Source organism: Pollicipes pollicipes, unplaced genomic scaffold (genome assembly GCF_011947565.3).
Source record: "Pollicipes pollicipes isolate AB1234 unplaced genomic scaffold, Ppol_2.1 Scaffold_3697;HRSCAF=4337_pilon_pilon_pilon, whole genome shotgun sequence".
NCBI lineage: Eukaryota > Metazoa > Arthropoda > Thecostraca > Pollicipedomorpha > Pollicipedidae > Pollicipes > Pollicipes pollicipes.
In genome coordinates, this window is record NW_023596356.1 from 1 (window position 1) to 20,087 (window position 20,087).

At 62.3% G+C, this 20,087-nt stretch overlaps 1 protein-coding gene across 1 annotated transcript; it reads left to right on the plus strand.

Annotated features, from left to right (window-relative positions):
• Window positions 1–2,117: 2,117 nt before the first annotated feature.
• LOC119092931 (tyrosine-protein phosphatase Lar-like) lies at window positions 2,118–19,318 on the plus strand (the record flags this gene model as incomplete). Its single annotated transcript, XM_037215828.1, is given in 22 exon segments — window positions 2,118–2,180; window positions 2,995–3,099; window positions 3,572–3,669; window positions 3,920–4,095; window positions 4,533–4,659; window positions 6,680–6,824; window positions 7,157–7,279; window positions 7,282–7,377; window positions 10,024–10,161; window positions 11,237–11,615; window positions 12,228–12,395; window positions 13,473–13,611; window positions 15,060–15,279; window positions 15,281–15,289; window positions 16,464–16,610; window positions 16,612–16,665; window positions 17,668–17,886; window positions 18,215–18,289; window positions 18,292–18,392; window positions 18,747–18,867; window positions 19,173–19,287; window positions 19,290–19,318. Coding segments are annotated over 22 exon segments (2,847 nt in total), but the record flags the coding sequence as incomplete, so codon positions are not given.
• Window positions 19,319–20,087: the final 769 nt, after the last annotated feature.

The window sequence follows — 20,087 nt, forward strand, 5'->3', positions numbered from 1 at the left end:
GTATTTCGCGGCAATTGACCTTTCTATGTAGCATCGCGAATCCGGGTACGGGCTGAGATGTCCTTCTTTCTCGCTCTTTTTGGTGTTCTGTCTCTTCATCTGTCACTAACAACTCTTTGTGACCTAGCGCATAGTTTTATTGCATATTTCAAGCACGCGAACGTACGTAATCGTAAATGGGTACCCTCTTCAGCCGAGGAGTGGACTTGGAGAGGTCAGAGCACGGCAAGACGTCGAATGAACTCACATGGTCGTTTTGAGTCGCTTTTAGCTTCAGACACGAAAAAAAAACCCGGCTCCGGTCAGGTGAACCTGGATCAAATAGATACTATTCGAAGCAACAAACCCCCTAAGAATTTAGATGAAGGCGTGGCACCCTGTTTGCAGAGACTTGCGATATAGATTCCTTATTCACAACACTTCATGTTGTAGGTGCCGGGAACACTCAGTTTGTCATCTACCGATACATTGCGTTGGTCTGGCCGATGTGGACGTGCTCACACTCCTGGATCGCTATCGTTTGATTCCAGGCGGCCGTGGCCACGTGCGCCTGGTCGACCTGACCGGCTAGAATGCCAACTACCGTGCTGGGCTCATTTCTGATGCGGCACCGTCGGGCGCTGTGGCCAGTCAAAGCTAGGGCAGACGTGGTTTGCTACCGCTGTTGTTTGCCGAGAAAGTGTAGCCATGGGCCGTGCCATGGTGCTTGGGGATCCTGTTGAACAGGAGGTGGCTGGGGATAACTGGCTGTGCGTTCTGTGTAGCGGGCGGTTCGCTATGATTCGTCACGCAAAAGAGCCCCGGACTTGAGACAGTTCCCAAAGGTGGGCAGTGTGCGATCTGCGCGCTGTGAGAAGTGTCACTAAGCATTACCCATCTTCAAGAAGGGCTATGGGCTGTAGCAAATGTTTGGAATGTTGACTTAGGTCACAGAGATGTGAAGGAAGCCTCATGAAGCATGCGACAAGTGCTGAAGCGACCGTTCTAACGAAATTAGCTGGTCTGTGTATCAGCAGCGCGCTTTGCGCCCTGACGTTTATGAAGGGGTTTGCTCTGTTTCTTCAGTAGGCCTGTCGTAGACATCACTTGACACTCCTTGTGCATGGTCTTCTTTCACTGGGCCCTCTGGTCTGTAGCTCTCAGTCGTCACCAATTTTGACATCCCGCCACTATTTTTGGGGCACCGGTGCGGTCCCCGACCCATTTTGCGCGCATCGAGGGCCGGGTAATTTTTGCTTGTCGTTTGTTTTTTGGTCAACATGGTGTGCGGTGATTTTATATCTGGCCTCTCTTTCTCTGTTTCTCTCTCCTCTCCTCCCGTGACTGTGTGTGGTCCTCTATCTCTGAGAAGCCCGCAGTGAGTACTGAAGACTCGGTGGCCGCCAGCTCGGCCAGTCCGGACATGGATGTCGTCGCCAGATTCGGCCGCTTGCCATTGTCGTTAGCCGTTTGCATGGCCGGGTTCGGCCCTGGACGTTTTCCCTCATCACTTTGCGTAGATGGTAGCGATTCGATGTGGTGTCCGTGGATGTTGTGAAGCAGACCCTTGGCACTGGTAGCAGTTCCCCTCTACCGCCTCCGGGGAGGGGTCGGGGCCTGGGGGAGAAGCGGCGGAGAATGGGGCGAGCACATAAGTCAGCGTAGTCGCGGTCAGCCCATGTCAACAGTTCACCGCGCCGGCTGCCAATTCTCAATACTCAATTGGCATGCCTTTTGTCGCTCTCTTTCTCTCTGTTTAAACAATGACTCGAGCGTGTCTGTTGCCATATAGATAGCTGGGTGTCGTGTTCGTGTTTGCCATGGCGTTTTTCTCATAACTCAGGTGGCCTAGTCCTCCGCCAGTGAGCCGCGCTGTACAGACGCTGTTCCTTGCTAACGTAACGTCGGCTCCCATCGCCTCTGCTTGTGAATGATAAGGCGGGCGCTGTGTGCGGCAGCGCTTGACAGCGCTTGGTCGGTTCAGTGGCCGCGTGGCCGGTGTTGGGCGTGCTGTGTGTGTGCGGGCTGGCGGCCGGACATGAGCTGAGCGCCGCTCCTACAGTGCCGGGCAAGCCGCGCACCTGACCGCACGCGTGCTGAACTCGACGGCTGTCCGGCTCACCTGGTCGCCACCCCAGGACCACGAGCGCAACGGTCTCATCCTCGGGTACCAGGTCCACGTGCAAGAGTTGGGCACGGAGGTGAGGCGATCCGAGCGACGCCGGCCTCGTGCAGGCGGCCTGGTCTAGCGCCGGGCCGCCAGTCACCGGCCGCCTAGGGCCCAGTCCCGGGCCAGCCGCCGAAGCGGAGCCGCACCCAAGTGCGGCCAAGTGCTGTGGATATTGGACTTAAAATCATGCCTCATGCACTTCACTCTGTAAAATGCGCAGCGCTTTATATGGTAGTTCAAGTCAGATATGGTGAAAATTAGAGATTCAGAAAGAAGACACGAGACGAACAAATACGTAGTCAACAATATTGAACGAAGACGAGTGTAGCGTTATTTCCAGCAGCGAACACCTTCGCGACTGGAGAAATGTGCCGGAGAGCGAGTCGGCAATCGGCAAGCTCGCCTTAGCAATGAATTATCTATACCTAAAACTTGGCATTTTCTCTGTGTGCCACGTCATACACCGCTCTGCCAGGACGAGTTACACACACACACACACACACACACACAAGCACACAACACACACACACACACACACAACACACACACACACACACACGACACACGCACACGCAAGCACGCGCACAGCGCACGCGCACGCGCAACGCGCACGCGCCACGCGCACAGGCGGCACGGCCGCGCACGCGCAACGCGCACTCGCACGCGCACGGCGCACGCGCACGCGCACGCGCACGCGCACGCGCACGCGCACGCGCACGCGCACGCGCACGGCGACGCGCACGCGCACGCGCACGCGCACGCGCACCGCAACAGCGCACGCGCACCACGCACACGCACAAACGCAACACGCACACTGACGGCCCTGCGCCGCGCCCGCTCGGCAGGGCAACAGCCGCGCGTCCCGGCCGCGACGCTACGAGATCCGCGACGGCGAGGCGGGCCGGCTACACGGCGGGCTGACCTGCACCATCACCTCCTACCTTTTTCGGGTGTGTGGACGAGCCGGCCGCCGGGCTCCGTGCCGCGCCTCTGTTCGCCTCGAGCCTCGGTCGGCTGGGGGTAGAGATGACGGCGAGAGACATGAGATGTCGCCGTGGGGGCGGGGGAGGGGTGGGCTGTTGGCTCCGGCGGCTGTTAGGTGGGCGTGGCGCGGTGTCGTGCGAGCGCAGCGCGGAGTTGTGAGTGTCGGTGTCGGTGTTGACGTGTGCGCAGACAACTCTGGGTGGCCGCGCAACGAAAGCAAGATGCAGGCACTGCCTCGGTTGTCGCAGTCGACTCGGTAAGCTGACCACCAGTTGCGGTGATGGCGTCTGCGATGCAGGTACGTACGAATATGGAGGAGAATGACTGCGATTGACCCGTGCTTGTGGCGTGCTCTGCTCCCCTCGGGCGCGGCCGACCGTCGATTGACGCGTGCGGCCGTGTCGGCGAGCCTGACCTGTGTCGATGCGCCGCCGCCAGGTGTCGGCACTCACTCGCAAGGGGGACGGCTCGCGCAGCGACGCGGCGCGCGCCACCACACAGGGCGGCGTGCCCAACCGGCCCGACGTGCTCATCAAGTGAGTGGCTGCGGCGCGGCCGGCGCCTGTGGCGTGCGCTGCATTGGGCCGGCTGTGGGCGGCGGCGAAACGTCCCTGGGTGAAATAGTGCGCTTGACCACGGTTGATGAGTACTGTAATGAGTACTGCGTTGATGAGTACTGTGGTCGTGGTGCTTCAGGGGAATGCTTAAAGCTGGATGACAGGAAGAACGTGGACGGACGGCCGGCGCGAGCTCGGCGGGACTGACCGGTGCATATGTGTCTGGCAGAGTGATCAAGGAGGAGGAGCGGGTGACGCTGGACGTGGAGTGGTCTCGCCCGACCGAGACGCACGGTGTGTTACTCGGCTACCGGCTGCGCTACGGCCGGGCGGGCGACGCCGCCAGGCTGAGGGAGGTCACCATCGCCGGAAACACGACCCAGTACAAACGACTCAGCGGCCTGGGTTAGTCGGCCCCCGAGCGGCGAATTCGCGTGTCTCCTCCTCGCCTCGACCCGCCACCGCCCTCGAAATGTGTGTGTGTGTGTGTGTGTGTGTGTGTGTGTGTGTGTGTGTGTGTGTGTGTGTGTGTGTGTGTGTGTGTGTGTGTGTGTGTGTGTGCGCACGCACGCACGCACGCACGCACGCACGCACGCGTGCGTGCACGCGCGCGCTTCCGGTGGCCTTGGCTGGTAACGCGCCGTCGTGCGCCCTGCTCCCACCGCCGTGTACCGGACACGTGCGCGCCGTGAGTCCTGTCATGGGTCCCGCCGTAAGTACCGTCGTGGTTCCTGCATTGAGCCCTGTCATGAGTCCGCCATGAGCCCGGTCGTAATTCCTGCCGTGAGTCAGACCTGAGTCGGCTGGCTAGCCCGGGCTGACCCGTCGCGGCCGACCGGCAGAACGTGGCGTCGAGTACGAGTTCCGTGTGAGCGGCCGGAACGACGTCGGCCACGGCCAGGAGCAGATCGTCACGTACAACACGAGCGAGGGCGCGCCGTCCGGCCCCGTCACAAACGTCACGTTCAGGTGGGTGACGGCCGGGAGGGGCGCCGCTGCCGACGCGCCAGCAGTGGCGGCTCGGTAGCTGGCCGGCTTAACCACCGGGAAACATGGTATGTGGCCTGTGGGGAAGGAAGGGCCAGGGAATAAAGAGCTTGACTTTTTTAATGACAACATTTTTCTAAACGACCGAAACATGTTTTAAGTGGGCACAAAATGACCATTGCAGTCGGCACGCCCTAAAACAGCAAGAAACAACGGTAACACCGTGTTGTTCTCTATGGGTTCACACATTTCATAAAAGCTGGTCAATGAATCTGTTAATGTCCTGCGATGTTTTCTCTGGCTTTTGCGTAGAATCGTACTCCTTGACACTCTGGATGTCTTTTTAGTCATTTATTGAATGTTATTGCAACACAATTACAGGATGTCAGCGATAACTGTTCAGAGATGACAAAACTCATTCCTACATATATCATTTTCATCCCGTGGGTTTGCTTTTTTGGAGCAATTCAGACGATTGTGCGCTTTTGGCTCCAAAATGCGCCTAATTTGCCAGTCTACCAAGCGTTGCTGGAGTAAGCGGATTTGGCGCTTCGTGAAAAATTTAATGCAATCTTGGTGTCTTATCTCTCGTGTCATCTTCCGCGCAAATATGATATACCCAGGCTTTTGTATGATTATTTTGCCGGACCGTTGTCTAATGTGCCTGATGTGTTTGAGAACAGCGCATGCTGGTGTGTTGTCCACCCTCATCGGTCCTATCCGGGCTTCAGTGTGAGTCATACATGTGAGGCTGGCATTCATCGCTCATAATCACGCTTTTCTTCCTCAGCTGGGCTAGTTTAGCGTTTAATCTGGTCTTTGTTGAAATATCATTAGTGCTTTTCAGATCGCGTCGAGTTAAATCTTCTGGATTTTTCCTGCAGAGGAAGGATGAAAAAGTTTGTCTGATCTTGGCCAACATTAAGACGTCAGCTACTTTCCGCGGCACGACGCCGTGCCATCTGGGGGCTTATATTCGCGTAGACCAAGCGTGAAATGAAGCCCGGAGCTTTCCAGACAGTCCTATGTGATCGAGACAAATTATGATGCTTTGAAATCGAGTGGTTTGCTATGGGATTGACGGAACGGAAGCCAGGTGTTTCCGCATCGGCAGGTCCTGTTTCTCCACGTTTGTTATTCTTTTAAGTGTCTGTCACCATCATAGTGCCTTTTTTAGCTGGTTTGTTTTATTGTGATTGCCATTTTGTCGTGCACCGACAAGTATACCTACCAGCCGCTTTAAAAATGTCAATTGTCTTACACAGTTCGTATCATTTGTCTTCTTAGAACAGATTTGTCCGCCTCGTAACTCAGTCTGTAAGAGCGCCTGCCTCCCAAGCTATCCATGGCGGGACGGGTGAGGGCTCGAGTCGCCCCCGAGCCCGCTATTGGCCCCTGGCTGGAAGACTTGCGATGGGTGGTAGCGGCCGCCCAAGGGCTGATGACGTCATAGAGCGCGGTGGACTGGGCCGAGGATTGCAGCACGCAAAATCTCCGCACAAAGTTCTGCCTTTGAACTGAAACTTTACGATCGTCTGGTGGGATCAAGGTTCACAAGCGCTGCTTAACGGCAGCTTATCGACACCAGAAACCCATGCCACCTAGATGCTCCCACCCAATTAAAATAATGAGATATAAAAATAATAAAACGGGTCACATAAAATGGTAAAACAGGCTCACAGGTTCACAGGCTCACAAACAGATAAAACACGTTCAGGTCACCTTTGCATTCGGCGAACAGATCGCTGCATGTTTTGCGGCTAGAATTGGATCGGGCTTCGCTGTGCCGTGTCTACGTAATTAAAAGCTCATCCTGGCGGCATCTGTTCGAACCTCTCGACGTACCTGATACGTTGTCTTGGGGGAGCACGCGGCTGTCGGCAATCAGTGAAATGGGGACACGGGTTTACGGATAACAACACGTTTGCCACGGGTGCTACTGGTACTATCTTTCCGGCAGGTGATGTCGGACTGACCGTGCCCTCCGGCGGTGTGTCGCCAGATTCCAGACGACCGATCGGGTGGCTTTCACCTGGGATCCGCCGCGATCGGACCAGCGAAACGGCAAGATCACCGGCTACAGTGTGCAGTTCCACAAGAAGGGCAACCTTGACCACGTGGAGCGGATGCACCCCAACGACACCAAGGTTTGCGACATCCACTGGTCCCGCATGTGCCTCCCAATTCTTCCCTGTCCTGGCATAGCTGGCAGAAGCCGACGCATTTGGCCGACTCTGGCTGGTATAACAAACTGAACTTCAGTGCCTGAGAGCTGGTCTTGCATTGCTCTCGCACGGCCAGATAAGTATGGGCATTTCTTCGTGCAGGGCCTCGTTGGCGGCCGCGGTGATCAAAGGGCGCCTCCGTTAACTGTCAGGCGTTCGATGTACCGTGACTTACGGTAGCGTTGCGAGCGATGGCGGCGTGCTCTCCTCGGCGCGCCGTCGTGCTGCCCGTCAGGCCGCCGTGTGCCATGCAGGTGGTGTTCGCCAAGCTGGAGGAGAACACGGCGTACGTGTTCCGGGCGCGCGCCAACACGTCGGTGGGCGCCGGGCCGTGGAGTGCGCCCGTCTCGGTCAGCACCGAGAGTGACCTGGTGCGGCCCCGCCCATCAACCTGCGCGCCATGGCCACCAGCTTCTCAAGCGTCGAGGTCTGGTGGGAGCAGGTGCACACCGCCACACAGATCGTCGGATACCAGGTCAGTGGGCGAGACCCGGGGCCGAGACGGCGCCACGCCGCGGGCGCCCAACCGGCACGGGGTGTCATGTGGCGGGCGGGTATGTTTGTTGGTGGGGTGGGGCCGCGGCTCATCGCAAGCGTTGGCTTCGTCCCCGATGCTGTACGCCCTGTCCATCTCTTGTTGGCTGTCTTAAATGGAATACTGCACATTCGAAGATAATGAATCAGGTAGCAGATGTGATGAAAGAAGCTCATTTTTCACTATCTTGATGCTTTCAAGTGTAAAAGACTGCTCTAGACAGCAAAGTTTTTTGTAAATATGCTCCTCAACAGATCACCTTTTCATTGCGCCCTTAAACGTTTGTGTGTCAGCACTCACTAGTTTTTCAATCTCCCGGGGGGTGGCTCGTGCTGATGATGGGTGTGTGCTGAACCAAATATCGTTACGACGGGACTCGCGACATGACGAATGGTGTGCTCGTGTTTTGGCCGTTTCTTGTGTTCTGGCATATTTTTCGGTAATTTTAAGGTGTTGACTTTATTCACATCTCGGTTATAGAGCCTTCGTTAAGTTAGTCGATAACAATTGTTTTTCCCATACTAAATAGGCAGGATGTATAACTTCTTGTATTTCGCAGCACAAAACGTAATTCGTAAAGAACGTCCGACCGACCCTATTATCCTCTTATCCTATTTCTTGCATCATCTTGCATGCTCGCGATGCCCCGCTTGTCCGGGGCAGGGTGCATTCATCAGCAGCGAGTTGGCCGAGCGGCCCCCTGTAGGGGTCTCCGACCTGGGTCCCGTTGCGCAACATTGGTTGAGAGCCAGTTGACGGCCGTTATATCTGGGAGGCGCGCTCACGAACGCTAGACATTACGGCTCGACAGTTATATTTTCTTGACTCTGAACGCCGCATGGCTAGTGGAATGGCAGGATTTGAATGACACTATGTCGTCAAGGATGTCTTGGTAACCTTGAAGTATTCGGCACGAAATAGTATGTACATCTTCGCGGGTGAGCGTGTAGATCAAACTAGAGGGGTTTAGGTCTGGAGAAGAGCAGGGCTCTGAACTACACCGAATGGTCTCCAAGTATTTACGTTCAAAACCCCATACAAATGTGGAACACTCCCTCTAAGCATCCGTATCTGCATCGTTGAGGAGGCACGCCTGTCGTTACACTAGACAGCGGCACGCCTGTCGTTACACTAGACAGCGGCACGCCTGTCGTTACACTAGACAGCGGCACGCCTGTCGTTACACTAGACAGCGGCACGCCTGTCGTTACACTAGACAGCGCCTCAGAGTGCTGCCGTGCGGTCGGGTCCTCGGGCGGGGGGTGGTCGGGTCCTCGGGCGGGGGCGGTCGGGTCCTCGGGCGGGGGTGGTCGGGGTCCTCGGGCGGGGGTGGTCGGGTCCTCGGGCGGGGGTGGTCGGGTCCTCGGGCGGGGGCGGTCGGGTCCTCGGGCGGCGGCGGTCGGGTCCCTCGGGCGGGGGTGGTCGGGTCCCCGGGCGGGGGCGGTCGGTCCTCGGGCGGCGGTTGGTCGGGTCCTCGGGCGGGGGTGGTCGGGTCCTCGGGCGGCGGTTGGTCGGGTCCTCGGGCGGGGGTGGTCGGGTCCTCGGGCGGGGGCGGTCGGGTCCTCGGGCGGCGGTGGTCGGGTCCTCGGGCGGGGGCGGTCGGGTCCTCGGGCGGGGGGTGGTCGGGTACTCGGGCGGGGGCGGTCGGGTCCTCGGGCGGGGGTGGTCGGGTCCTCGGGCGGGGGCGGTCGGGTCCTCGGGCGGGGGCGGTCGGGTCCTCGGGCGGGGGCCGGTCGGGTCCTCGGGCGGGGGCGGTCGGGTCCTCGGGCGGGGGCGGTCGGGTCCTCGGGCGGCGGTGGTCGGGTCCTCGGGCGGGGGCGGTCGGGTCCTCGGGAGGCGGCGGTCGGGGTCCTCGGGGCGGGGGCGGTCGGGTCCTCGGGCGGGGGGCGGTCGGGTCCTCGGGCGGGGGCGGTCGGGTCCTCGGGCGGGGGCGGTTCGGGTCCTCTGGCGGGGGTGGTCGGGTCCTCGGGCGGGGGTGGTCGGGGTCCTCGGGCGGGGGTGGTCGGGTACTCGGGCGGGGGCGGTCGGGTCCTCGGGCGGGGGTGGTCGGGTCCTCGGGCGGGGGCGGTCCGGGGTCCTCGGGCGGGGGCGGTCGGGTCCTCGGGCGGGGGTGGTCGGGTCCTCGGGCGGGGGTGGTCGGGTCCTCGGGCGGGGGCGGTCGGGTCCTCGGGCGGGGGCGGTCGGGTCCTTCGGGCGGGGGCGGTCGGGTCCTCGGGCGGGGCGGTCGGGTCCCTCGGGCGGGGGCGGTCGGGTCCTCGGGCGGGGGTGGTCGGGTACTCGGGCGGGGGCGGTCGGGGTCCTCGGGCGGGGGTGGTCGGGTCCTCGGGCGGGGGTGGTTCGGGGTCCTCGGGCGGGGGTGGTCGGGTCCTCGGGCGGGGGTGGTCGGGTCCTCGGGCGGGGGCGGTCGGGTCCTTGGGCGGCGGCGGTCGGGTCCTCGGGCGGGGGTGGTCGGGTCCTCGGGCGGGGGTGGTCGGGTCCTCGGGCGGCGGCGGTCGGGTCCTCGGGCGGGGGTGGTCGGGTCCTCGGGCAGCGGCGGCCGGCCACCGTCGTCGCCCTGTGGATCGTGACAAGCCGGGCGGCCGCCAGGTGTTCTACGCCATGGCGCCCGAGACGGACCTAGACGCCTGGTCATTCAAGAAGGTACCGATCACCACGTCTGCTGAGCTGGAGAACCTGGACAAGCACGCGCAGTACGCCATCATGGTGGCCGCTCGCAGCAAGTCGGTAAGCGACGGGTCGGGCACGGCTGAGAGGCGTCCGAGGCTGCCGGCCAGGTAGCTCTGACCGGCCACCGGCTCCGTGTCCAGTCTGGAGATGTGCTGGTGCTCTATGTGGTGCCACTTCTTCTTGGTTTGGTGTTAAGCTCAGGACTGGCGTACGTGCGCGGGACTTGTTTTGCTAAACCCTGGAGAAACAGGTTAAGCCAGGAGAGCCTACTGTTTTCTTCCCGTTATACAAGACCGAGTATTACATGCGCGCCAGAATTTTTGTGAGCAGGAGTCTCATAAATGTCCGATGTGGCTGCGTCATCATGATTGCCATTGTACTGTATTGAAAATCACACCACTTTTTAAGGTCTAAGCCGTTCCTCGGACCTGACCCGCTCCCTGGGCATAGCCCGCTCCTTAGACCTGACCCGCTCCTCGGACCTGACCCGCGGCGTCTGCCCTCAGGGTCTGGGCGGTCTCTCGGACCTGACCCGCGGCGTCTACCCCCAGGGTCCGGACCGTCCCTCGGGCCTGACCCGCGGTGTCTGCCCCCAGGGTCTGGGTCGTCTCTCGGACCTGACCCGCGGCGTCCGCCCCAGAGTCTGGGTCGTCTCTCGGACCTGACGCGCGGCGTCTGCCCCCAGGGTCTGGGTCGTCTCTCGGACCTGACCCGCGGCGTCTGCCCCAGAGTCTGGGTCGTCTCTCGGACCTGACGCGCGGCGTCTGCCCCCAGGGTCTGGGCCGTCCCTCGGACCTAACCCGCGGCGTCTGCCCCCAGAGTCTGGGTCGTCTCTCGGACCTGATGCGCGGCGTCTGCCCCCAGGGTCTGGGTCGTCTCTCGGACCTGACCCGCGGCGTCTGCCCCCAGAGTCTGGGTCGTCTCTCGGACCTGACGCGCGGCGTCTGCCCCCAGGGTCTGGGCCGTCCCTCGGACCTAACCCGCGGCGTCTGCCCCTAGGGTCTGGGTCGTCTCTCGGACCTGACGCGCGGCGTCTGCCCCCAGGGTCTGGGCCGTCTCTCTGGCCTAACCCGCGGTGTCTGCCCCCAGAGTCTGGGTCGTCTCGGACCTGACCCGCGGCGTCTGCCCCCAGGGCCTGGGCCGTCTCTCGGACCTGATCCGCGTGCGGGTCAAGCCAATCGACGTGCCGTTGAACCTGCACGCGCCCAGCGTGCACACACACGGCATGTCGCTGACGTGGGGCCGGCCGGCACACCTGGACCCGCGCAACTACCGCATCCGCTACGACGCCGTCAAGGAGTTCCTCGACGCCGAGGGCGTGACGCAGTCGCAGCGCATCGAGCCGCGCGCGCTGATCCTGGACGCCAAGCGGTGCGAAAAGACGAGCGTCTGCCGCAAGCAAATCGAGGACCTGGAGCCGTTCACCACGTACACGGTGAACGTGACGGCCGTGCCCGACGACAACGGCTACCGCGCGCCGGCCAAGATCCGCGTCACCACCCAGATGGCCGGTAGGTCCGCCGGCGCCGGCGGCGGCGGTGGCGCGTCTGACTGTGTGTGTGTGGGGGGGGGGGAGGGGCTCTGCTCGGCAGACGGACGACAGGAGGTGTTCTAGAGCGCGACTGAGTGTGTGTGTGGGGGGGGGGGGGAGGAGCTCTGTTCGGCAGACGGCCAACGGGGGGTGTTATAGAGCGCGAGGATCGGCCCCAGGTAACAGATCGTCCGGGGTTGGGGCGTATGCCTCGGGCATCTGAGGCGCTTGTGAGTTATGACCCTTACTGTGAGATGGGAAGCCTAGTCAGCTGCTTTCACGAGCCTTTTCTGACTGTGTTGGGGTGCTGGTTTGATCGGGAGGCTTGTTTATTTTACTATCGTTGGCGATATACGACCAATAACCACTCACTCGTGCTCGTTTGTCACGTGGAGTCAGCATGTCGCTAGATCAGCCCGATGGTCAGAGGGGCGTGACCTGCATATGTGACCGCTATTCGGTGACCGGCCTCTCTGCACAGCCAGACGACTGTATCGCTGTCGGCGCGTCTGGCGTGCACGCCTTCTGCTGTCCTTGCCGTGATTGGTCTGTTGTGCGGCCGACCTGACCGCCGCCTGCGCGTTCTCTGCAGCGCCGCAGCCGATGGTGAAGCCTGACCCACTGGGCGTGCGGAACAAGAAGGTGATGGTGATCCTGCCGCGCGCCTCGGAGGAGTACGGCCCCATCTCGCACTACTTCATCGTGGTGGTACCCCGAACACGACGTCAAAGAGCATCCGGACTCGCACAGCACAAAGAAGGTGAGCGGCGGCGGAAGTCGTGGTTAGCCATGGCTGGCGGCGGCTGCGCGCCGGCGCCGCCTTGCTGCAGCGCCGGCCGCGCGGGACTCACAGCCGGTAGAGCGGCTCGAGCAGGCCCAGCTCGCGGCTGAGCGGTCGAGCCGAGCCAAAGTCCGCCCCCGCGCTGCTCTCCCCAGCAGCCCGGAGGCCGAGCGCAGGCGGCCGACCGGAACCGCACGGGTGGCGGGACGCCGCGGCCGTCGGTACCCTAGCCGTCGGTAAACCCCTGCCGTTCGACGCCGGTTGGTACAAAAACTCGGCCTCTCCCCGCCCGCCAGATGGTGGAGTGCGAAGCGCTCCAAGGCTGGATGCCCAACTAATACCAGGCCCGTACATCACCGCCAAGTTTTACCAGCGGCGACAATCCCATACCACCTTCAGCGCTCGGGGACCGGCCGCGAGTACGACGGCTTCGTCAACCAAGCCGCTTGAGAAGGGCAAAGAAAGTACCCGCATCTTCGTGCGTTGACCGTCGTGTGCCACACGCCGGCGGAGGTCAGTATTGGGGGGGGGGGGGGGGGGGGGGGGGGGGGGGGGGGGGGGTGGGTGGCTGACGCTAGCTGAGGCAGCTGAAGCAGGCCGGCGGTGAGTGCCACTCCTCATTGGTGACCAAAGTGCCGCGGCCGAGACACTGTCCGGCTCGGATACGTCTCTTGACTTTAGCCGGAGGAGGTCACCGACGGTTTGTTGCATGGTCTCGAGCGCCGGTTTTGCCAGGCTGTTGAGCCGTCATGTGCCAGCGATGCTGTCTGTGTCAAGTCTGTGGAGGACTTGCGCGGCTGGGTTCCGTCTGTCGGCCTCTGTAGCGGCCGGGGCATCTCATCCTGCCCATTGTGCTACTGTCAATTCTTCCGCGGCCTTTGGTAGCCGTTCACGTCCAGTCCGTACTTAGAACTGCTCTGTCCACACTCCACGTGACCTGACGCGGGCCATCCCCTCGTGCAGGACCTGTTCACGTCCAGTCCGTATTCGGAGCTACTCAGTCCTGGACATGAAGCGGCTGCGGGCGGGCGCGCTGCCGCAGCGGCCCAACCCCAGCCAGCCGGGCGATTCAGGTGAAGGTGGCGCCGGACACCTCGCGCTCCTCGTCCAGCCTGGTCTGGGTGGTGGGCCCAGTGGCCGTCGGTCTGGTGCTGCTCATCATCCTGGTGCTGTACATCGTCATCGCCGCCAGGAGGTGAGCGGGCCGAGCGTCGCCGCTCCGCTGCCGCGCGTGCTCCGGTGGGACGGGAAGCCGGACGCCCCGGAGCCCGAGGGAGCGCGGCGTGACGACTGCAGGCTGGGGCGCAGGCGGGGTCGTGATGAGCGCGTGAGTTTGTGGCCCGGTCTGCCGCCAGCGGTACTGGTGATCTGCGAGTAGATGTAGACCATACCAACCTGAAGCAGGGACGACGGAAGTAACCTTGAGCCTTCAGTGACCTGCGTTCTGTACTGACCTCTGATCGTGCTTCCCGGTATGACCAGAGCACGGCAGCTGTGCTCAACCCTTGCTCAGGTTTGCCCTGGTTGTCTGGTTAACATGGTCGTGACCTGTCCACCGTCGAGCTCCCTGACGTTCTCTTCACCGGACCAGATCGCGACCTGTCCACCGCCGAGCCCTCTGACGTTCTCTTTACCGGACCAGATCGCGACCTGTCCACCGTCGAGCCCTCTGACGTTCTCTTTACCGGACCAGATCGCGACCTGTCCACCGTCGAGCCCTCTGACGTTCTCTTCACCGGGACCAGATCGCGACCTGTCCACCGTCGAGGTACCTGACGTTCTCTTCACCGGACCAGATCGCGACCTGTCCACCGTCGAGCTCCCTGACGTTCTCTTAACCGGACCAGATCGCGACCTGTCCACCGTCGAGCCCTCTGACGTTCTCTTCACCGGACCAGATCGCGACCTGTCCACTGTCGAGCTCCCTGACGTTCTTTTCACCGACCAGATCGCGACCCTGTCCACCGTCGAGCTCCCTGACGTTCTCTTCACCGGACCAGATCGCGACCTGTCCACTGCGGAGCCCTCTGACGTTCTCTTCACCGGACCAGATCACGACCTGTCCACCGTCGAGGTACCTGACGTTCTCTTCACCGGACCAGATCAAGACCTGTCCACTGTCGAGCTCCCTGACGTTCTCTTCACCGGACCAGATCGCGACCTGTCCACCGTCGAGCCCTCTGACGTTCTCTTCACCGGACCAGATCGCGACCTGTCCACGTCGAGCTCCCTGACGTTCTCTTCACCGGACCAGATCGCGACCTGTCCACCGTCGAGCTCCCTGACGTTCTTTTCACCGGACCAGATCGCGACCTGTCCACCGTCGAGCTCCCTGACGTTTTCTTCACCGGACCAGATCGCGACTGTCCACCGTCGAGCTCCCTGACGTTCTCTTCACCGGACCAGATCGCGACCTGTCCACCGTCGAGCTCCCTGACGTTTTCTTCACCGGACCAGATCGCGCCGTGGGCGCTCCGTCCTCGCCTTTGGGCCAGACCGGCCTGCGCGGCCGAGATCAGCTGCAGCTGGCATCGAGCGCGGACTGACCTAATCTCACCCTATCTAACCACCCCCGCCGCTCTGACCTGACCGTGCCCGAGCTTGCGTAGTCTGACGCCCCCCCCCCCGCGCTGTGTGCGGCAGGCGGCGTCAGTTCCAGAAGTCACCCGAGCCGGCCACCGTGATGAAGCCGCTGATGTGTGACATGGCGGCGCCGGCCAGCCACGCGCAGACCGACCCGGTCGAGATCCGGCGCCAGAACTTCCAGACGCCCGGCATGATGTCGCACCCACCCGTACACGTTAGCCAGCTGGCCGACCACGTGGAGGCGCTCAAGGCCAACGACAACAGCAAGTTCTCGCAGGGAATACGAGGTGCGCCCCCGGGGGACTCGTCTTGCACTCGCACGGGCGAGGAAGTTGGGGCGGGGTAGACGTGTTGGGGTGAGGTGAGCAGCCACTGTTGGCGTGGGGGTCATGCTGAGGCGGCACGCTGTTGTCTGACTGGAGTGCGGTATGTGGTCCCTCCGCCGGCGCAGCTCCTGGACTCCGCCTGAGCATGCGTCTCCACGTCATCTGCAGATGTCGCCGCCTGCTCAGCGATGGACAGTCCAGCTGCCCGTCCGAAACGTCGCCGACCTGTCACACGACGCCTTCCCGCCGCGTGACAGAACGTCACCGACCTGTCACACGACGCCTCCCGCCGCGTGACTGAACGTCACCGACCTGTCACACGACGCCTCCCGCCGCGTGTGCTGAACGTCACCGACCCGTCACACGACGCCTCCCGCCGCGTGGCTGAACGTCACCGACCCGTCACACGACGCCTCCCGCCGCGTGGCTGAACGTCACCGACCCGTCACACGACGCCTCCCGCCGCGTGGCTGAACGTCACCGACCCGTCACACGACGCCTCCCGCCGCGTGACTGAACGTCACCGACCTGTCACACGACGCCTCCCGCCGCGTGGCTGAACGTCACCGACCTGTCACACGACGCCTCCCGCCTCGTGACTGAACGTCACCGACCTGTCACACGACGCCTCCCGCCGCGTGACTGAACGTCACCGACCTGTCACACGACGCCTCCCGCGCGTGACTGAACGTCACCGACCTGTCACACGACGCCTCCCGCCGCGTGACTGAACGTCACCGACCTGTCACACGACGCCTCCCGCCGCGTGACTGAACGTCACCGACCTGTCACACGACGCCTCCCGCCGCGTGACTGAACGTCACCGACCTGTCACACGACGCCTCCCGCCGCGTGACTGAACGTCACCGACCTGTCACACGACGCCTCCCGCCGCGTGACTGAACGTCACCGACCTGTCACACGACGCCTCCCGCCGCGTGACTGAACGTCACCGACCTGTCACACGACGCCTCCCGCCGCGTGACTGAACGTCACCGACCTGTCACACGACGCCTCCCGCCGCGTGACTGAACGTCACCGACCTGTCACAACGACCGCCTCCCGCCGCGTGGCTGAATGTCGCACTCGGTCCGGGGCCCCACTGACTGCGCCGCTCCCATCGCTCTGTCGGCAGTCGATCGAGCCGGGCCAGCAGTTCACCTGGGTCAACTCCAACCTGGACGTGAACCGGCCCAAGAACCGATACGCCAACGTCATAGCGTACGACCACTCGCGCGTGGTGCTGCAGTCGGAGGAGGGGCTGGCGGGCAGCGACTACATCAAACGCCAACTTCTGCGACGGCTACCGCAAGCACAACGCCTACATCGCCACCCAGGTGCGCCCAGCCGCCGGAGGGAGGGGACGTCGGCTCCAGCGAGGTCGTATGACATCATTTCACTGTCCTGGGGCGTTCTGTTCATGATGGGGCTGTAGTAAGCGTTGAGGTCGTTCAAACGCATGCTTGTCGTTTATTGTGAAGCTTGTATGCACTGTCATCAGCTGCTGCTGGGCTGGGGTCGGTGTTGTCGAGATGACCAGTGGCTGAGAGGTGCTTTGTCTGAACCCCGCCGCACCTGAACCCCATTGTGTCTGCACCCCGCCGTGCCTGGCCCCTCTGTGTCTGAACCCCACCATGTTTGAAACCCGTCCGTGTCTGGACCCCACTATGTCTGAGCCCTGCCGTTTCTGACCCCGCCTTGTCTGAAACCATGCCGTGTTTGACCCCCCGCCGTACCTGAACCATGCCGTGTTTGACCTCGCTGTGTCTGAACACCGCCGTGTTTTGACCTCGCTGTGTCTGAACCCGGCCGTGTTTGACCCCCCACTGTATCTGAACCATGCCGTGTTTGACCTCGCTGTGTCTGAACCCCGCCGTGTTTGAGCCCCACTCCTATCTGAACCATGCCGTGTTTGACCTCGCTTGTGTCTGAACCACGCCGTGTATGACCTCGCTGTGTCTGAACCCCGCTGTGTCTGAGCCCTGCCGTTTCTGACCCCGCCTTGTCTGAACCAATGCCGTGTTTGACACCCCCGCCGTATCTGAACCATGCCGTGTTTGACCTCGCGTGTGTCTGAACCCCGCCGTGTTTGACCTCCCACCGTATATGAACCATGGCGTGTTTGACCTCGCTATGTATGAACCCCGCCGTGTGTGACCTCGCTGTGTCTGAACAACCGACCGTGTTTGACCCCCCACCGTATCTGAACCATGCCCTGTTGACCTCGCTGTGTATGAACCCCGCCATGTGTGACCTCGCTGTGTCTGAACCCCTCCGTGTTTAACCCCCACCGTATCTGAACCATGCCGTGTGTGACCGCACCACGGCCGGTGCCGCAGGGCCCGCTGCCGGAAACGTTCTCCGACTTCTGGCGCATGGTATGGGAGCAGCGCAGCTTCACTATTGTCATGATGACGCGCCTGGAGGAGCGGGCGCGCATCAAGTGTGACCAGTACTGGCCCACCAAGGGCACACAGTCGTACGGGCCCATCCATGTGACGCTCACAGACAGTCAGGAGCTGGCCAGCTACGTGGTCCGCACCTTCCAGCTGCAGCGGGTATGTGCCGTCCCGTCCCTTTCCGCCTCAGTCCTCGCGACCCGCCCCTGGACTCTCTTCGCTGGTCTTAGTATTCTCATCCCTCCCCCCCCCCCCGTGGTGATAGCAATATGTATATTTGCCACGTCGCTCGTTCGACACCACAAAAAGCGTGTGGCTTGGTTGCTAGTTTGGATGGCCAGTCATTGTGTGAAGTGGTATGGACCGTGAGCCGCTCCAGGCCCGTCTCGCGGGCCCTGTTTACGCTGTCCCCTTTGCTGGTTGTGCCCACGTGTAACTGGCTCCGCGTGAGCTCGCGTGTGACTGACGCCGTGCGTGCGTTCGGCAGGCCAACTCGCTGGAGCGGCGCGAGGTGCGCCAGTTCCAGTTTACGGCATGGCCCGACCACGGCGTGCCCGACCACCACCGACGCCGTTCCTGCTGTTCTTGCGCCGCGTCAAGGCGCTGAACCCGGCCGACGCTGGGCCGATGGTGACGCACTGCTCGGCGGGCGTGGGCCGCACCGGGTCAGTGAACGGCCCGCTGGGCGGCCGGCAGCGCCGCGACGGCACCGATCCGGCCACCGTGGGCCTCATCGCTCCAGCAGAGGCTCGGGCCATGTTGCTGGTCGGGTGACGGCCTTTACGTCGCGTTATTTTCGCTGTGAGCGTGTGACGGTCGATATCTTCTATGGCGGCTGCTTGTAGCGCTGCGCTACTGTTGGCCGTGACATCTTGTTCACAAGTCATCGCCGGGGAGTGGCGGCGCTCGCAAGTCGGGGGTGCAGCGACGCGCCGCCGCCGCTGGTCGGGCGGCAGATGTGCGGCGGCGCGCGCGTCCACGCAGGAGTCACGGTGCTGACGACCGCCTCCGGACGGCAGGTGCTTCATCGCCATCGACAGCATGCTGGAGCGCATCCGCTCCGAGGCCACGGTTGACGTCTACGGTCACGTGACTTGCCTGCGAGCCCAGCGCAACTACATGGTGCAGACTGAGGACCAGGTGCGCGCCGGCGGAGGACGCGGCTGTGGTACAGTCGCGAGCGCGGCGGCTCTGAGACGGACACTGAGGGTGTGGCTCAGCTCCGAGGGTAAACCGGCGCTCTTCGTTCGGAATGTGTTGGCCGTTTTTTGATGATGTGTCATCCCAGGGGTTGGCTACACAGTGAAAGTTCCGTTTGAACTGCGTCGCCAGCATCTGCCCCGGCTGGTCCGCTCGCCAGCCCAGGTATGTGCTGACGCCATATGCTGTGCTCTGCACCGGCTCGGCCGGCCCCCCGCTGACGTCAGCTACGGCCCTGTCGCCAGTACATCTTCATCCACGACGCGCTGCTGGAGTCGGTGGTGGCCGGCAACACGGAGGTACCGGCGCGCAACCTGCAGGCCTACATATCGCAGCTGCTTCAGCCGACCGGACCCGGCGACAAATCACCGGCATGGAGCTCGAGTTCAAGGTACGCCAGGCGCGGGCCGAGCGCCGGCGGCCCCGCCTCCGGCCGGCCGGGCCGTCCTGGTTCCGGTCAGGCGTGGTGTCGGCGCCTTGTCGCCAGGCGCGCTCCGAGTGCCTGGCTCGGCCTGCCTCCGGCCGGCCGGGCCGTCCTGGTTCCGGTCGGACGTGGTGCCGGCGCCTTGTCGCCAGGCGCGCTCCGAGCGCCGGCGGCCCCGCCTCCGGCCGGTCGGGCGTGGTGTCGGCGCCTTGTCGCCAGGCGCGCTCCAAACTTTCCTCCATACGTCACGCGCAGTGCGCTCACCGTGCCTCGCGTCTGCAAATGTCTGTGCTTATATTTGACTCTGGTTCCGGTGCTGACCACACATGGCTCCCTAAAGCTGTGTTTACCACTTCATTGCGACAGTGCAAGTGGAATTTTATGTTTATGGTTGCATTAATGGGTGCATAGCAGAACGACCCGGTACACCTGAGCGGGGCGAAACAGCGGAAATAAAATGCGCTAACTGCGGCGGTAGAACAGACAGGCAACGGACGCATGTTCTGACTACTACACCTGAAGCTGAGCCGTAATCAGCACGCCGGAGCGGTGTGTACTGGTCCACCGGTGTGTCTGGACCGGACCCGGCCTCGGCGCTTGAGAGGATTTCTGACTTGCCGTCGGTGAATGACGTGTGCGGACTTCATTGTCACTTGTCATGGCCTGTCGTGTCGTCCCGGAGCAGGCGCAACGGGCGATGCCTGGGACAGTCGGAGCTGGGTCACCGCCGTACCGA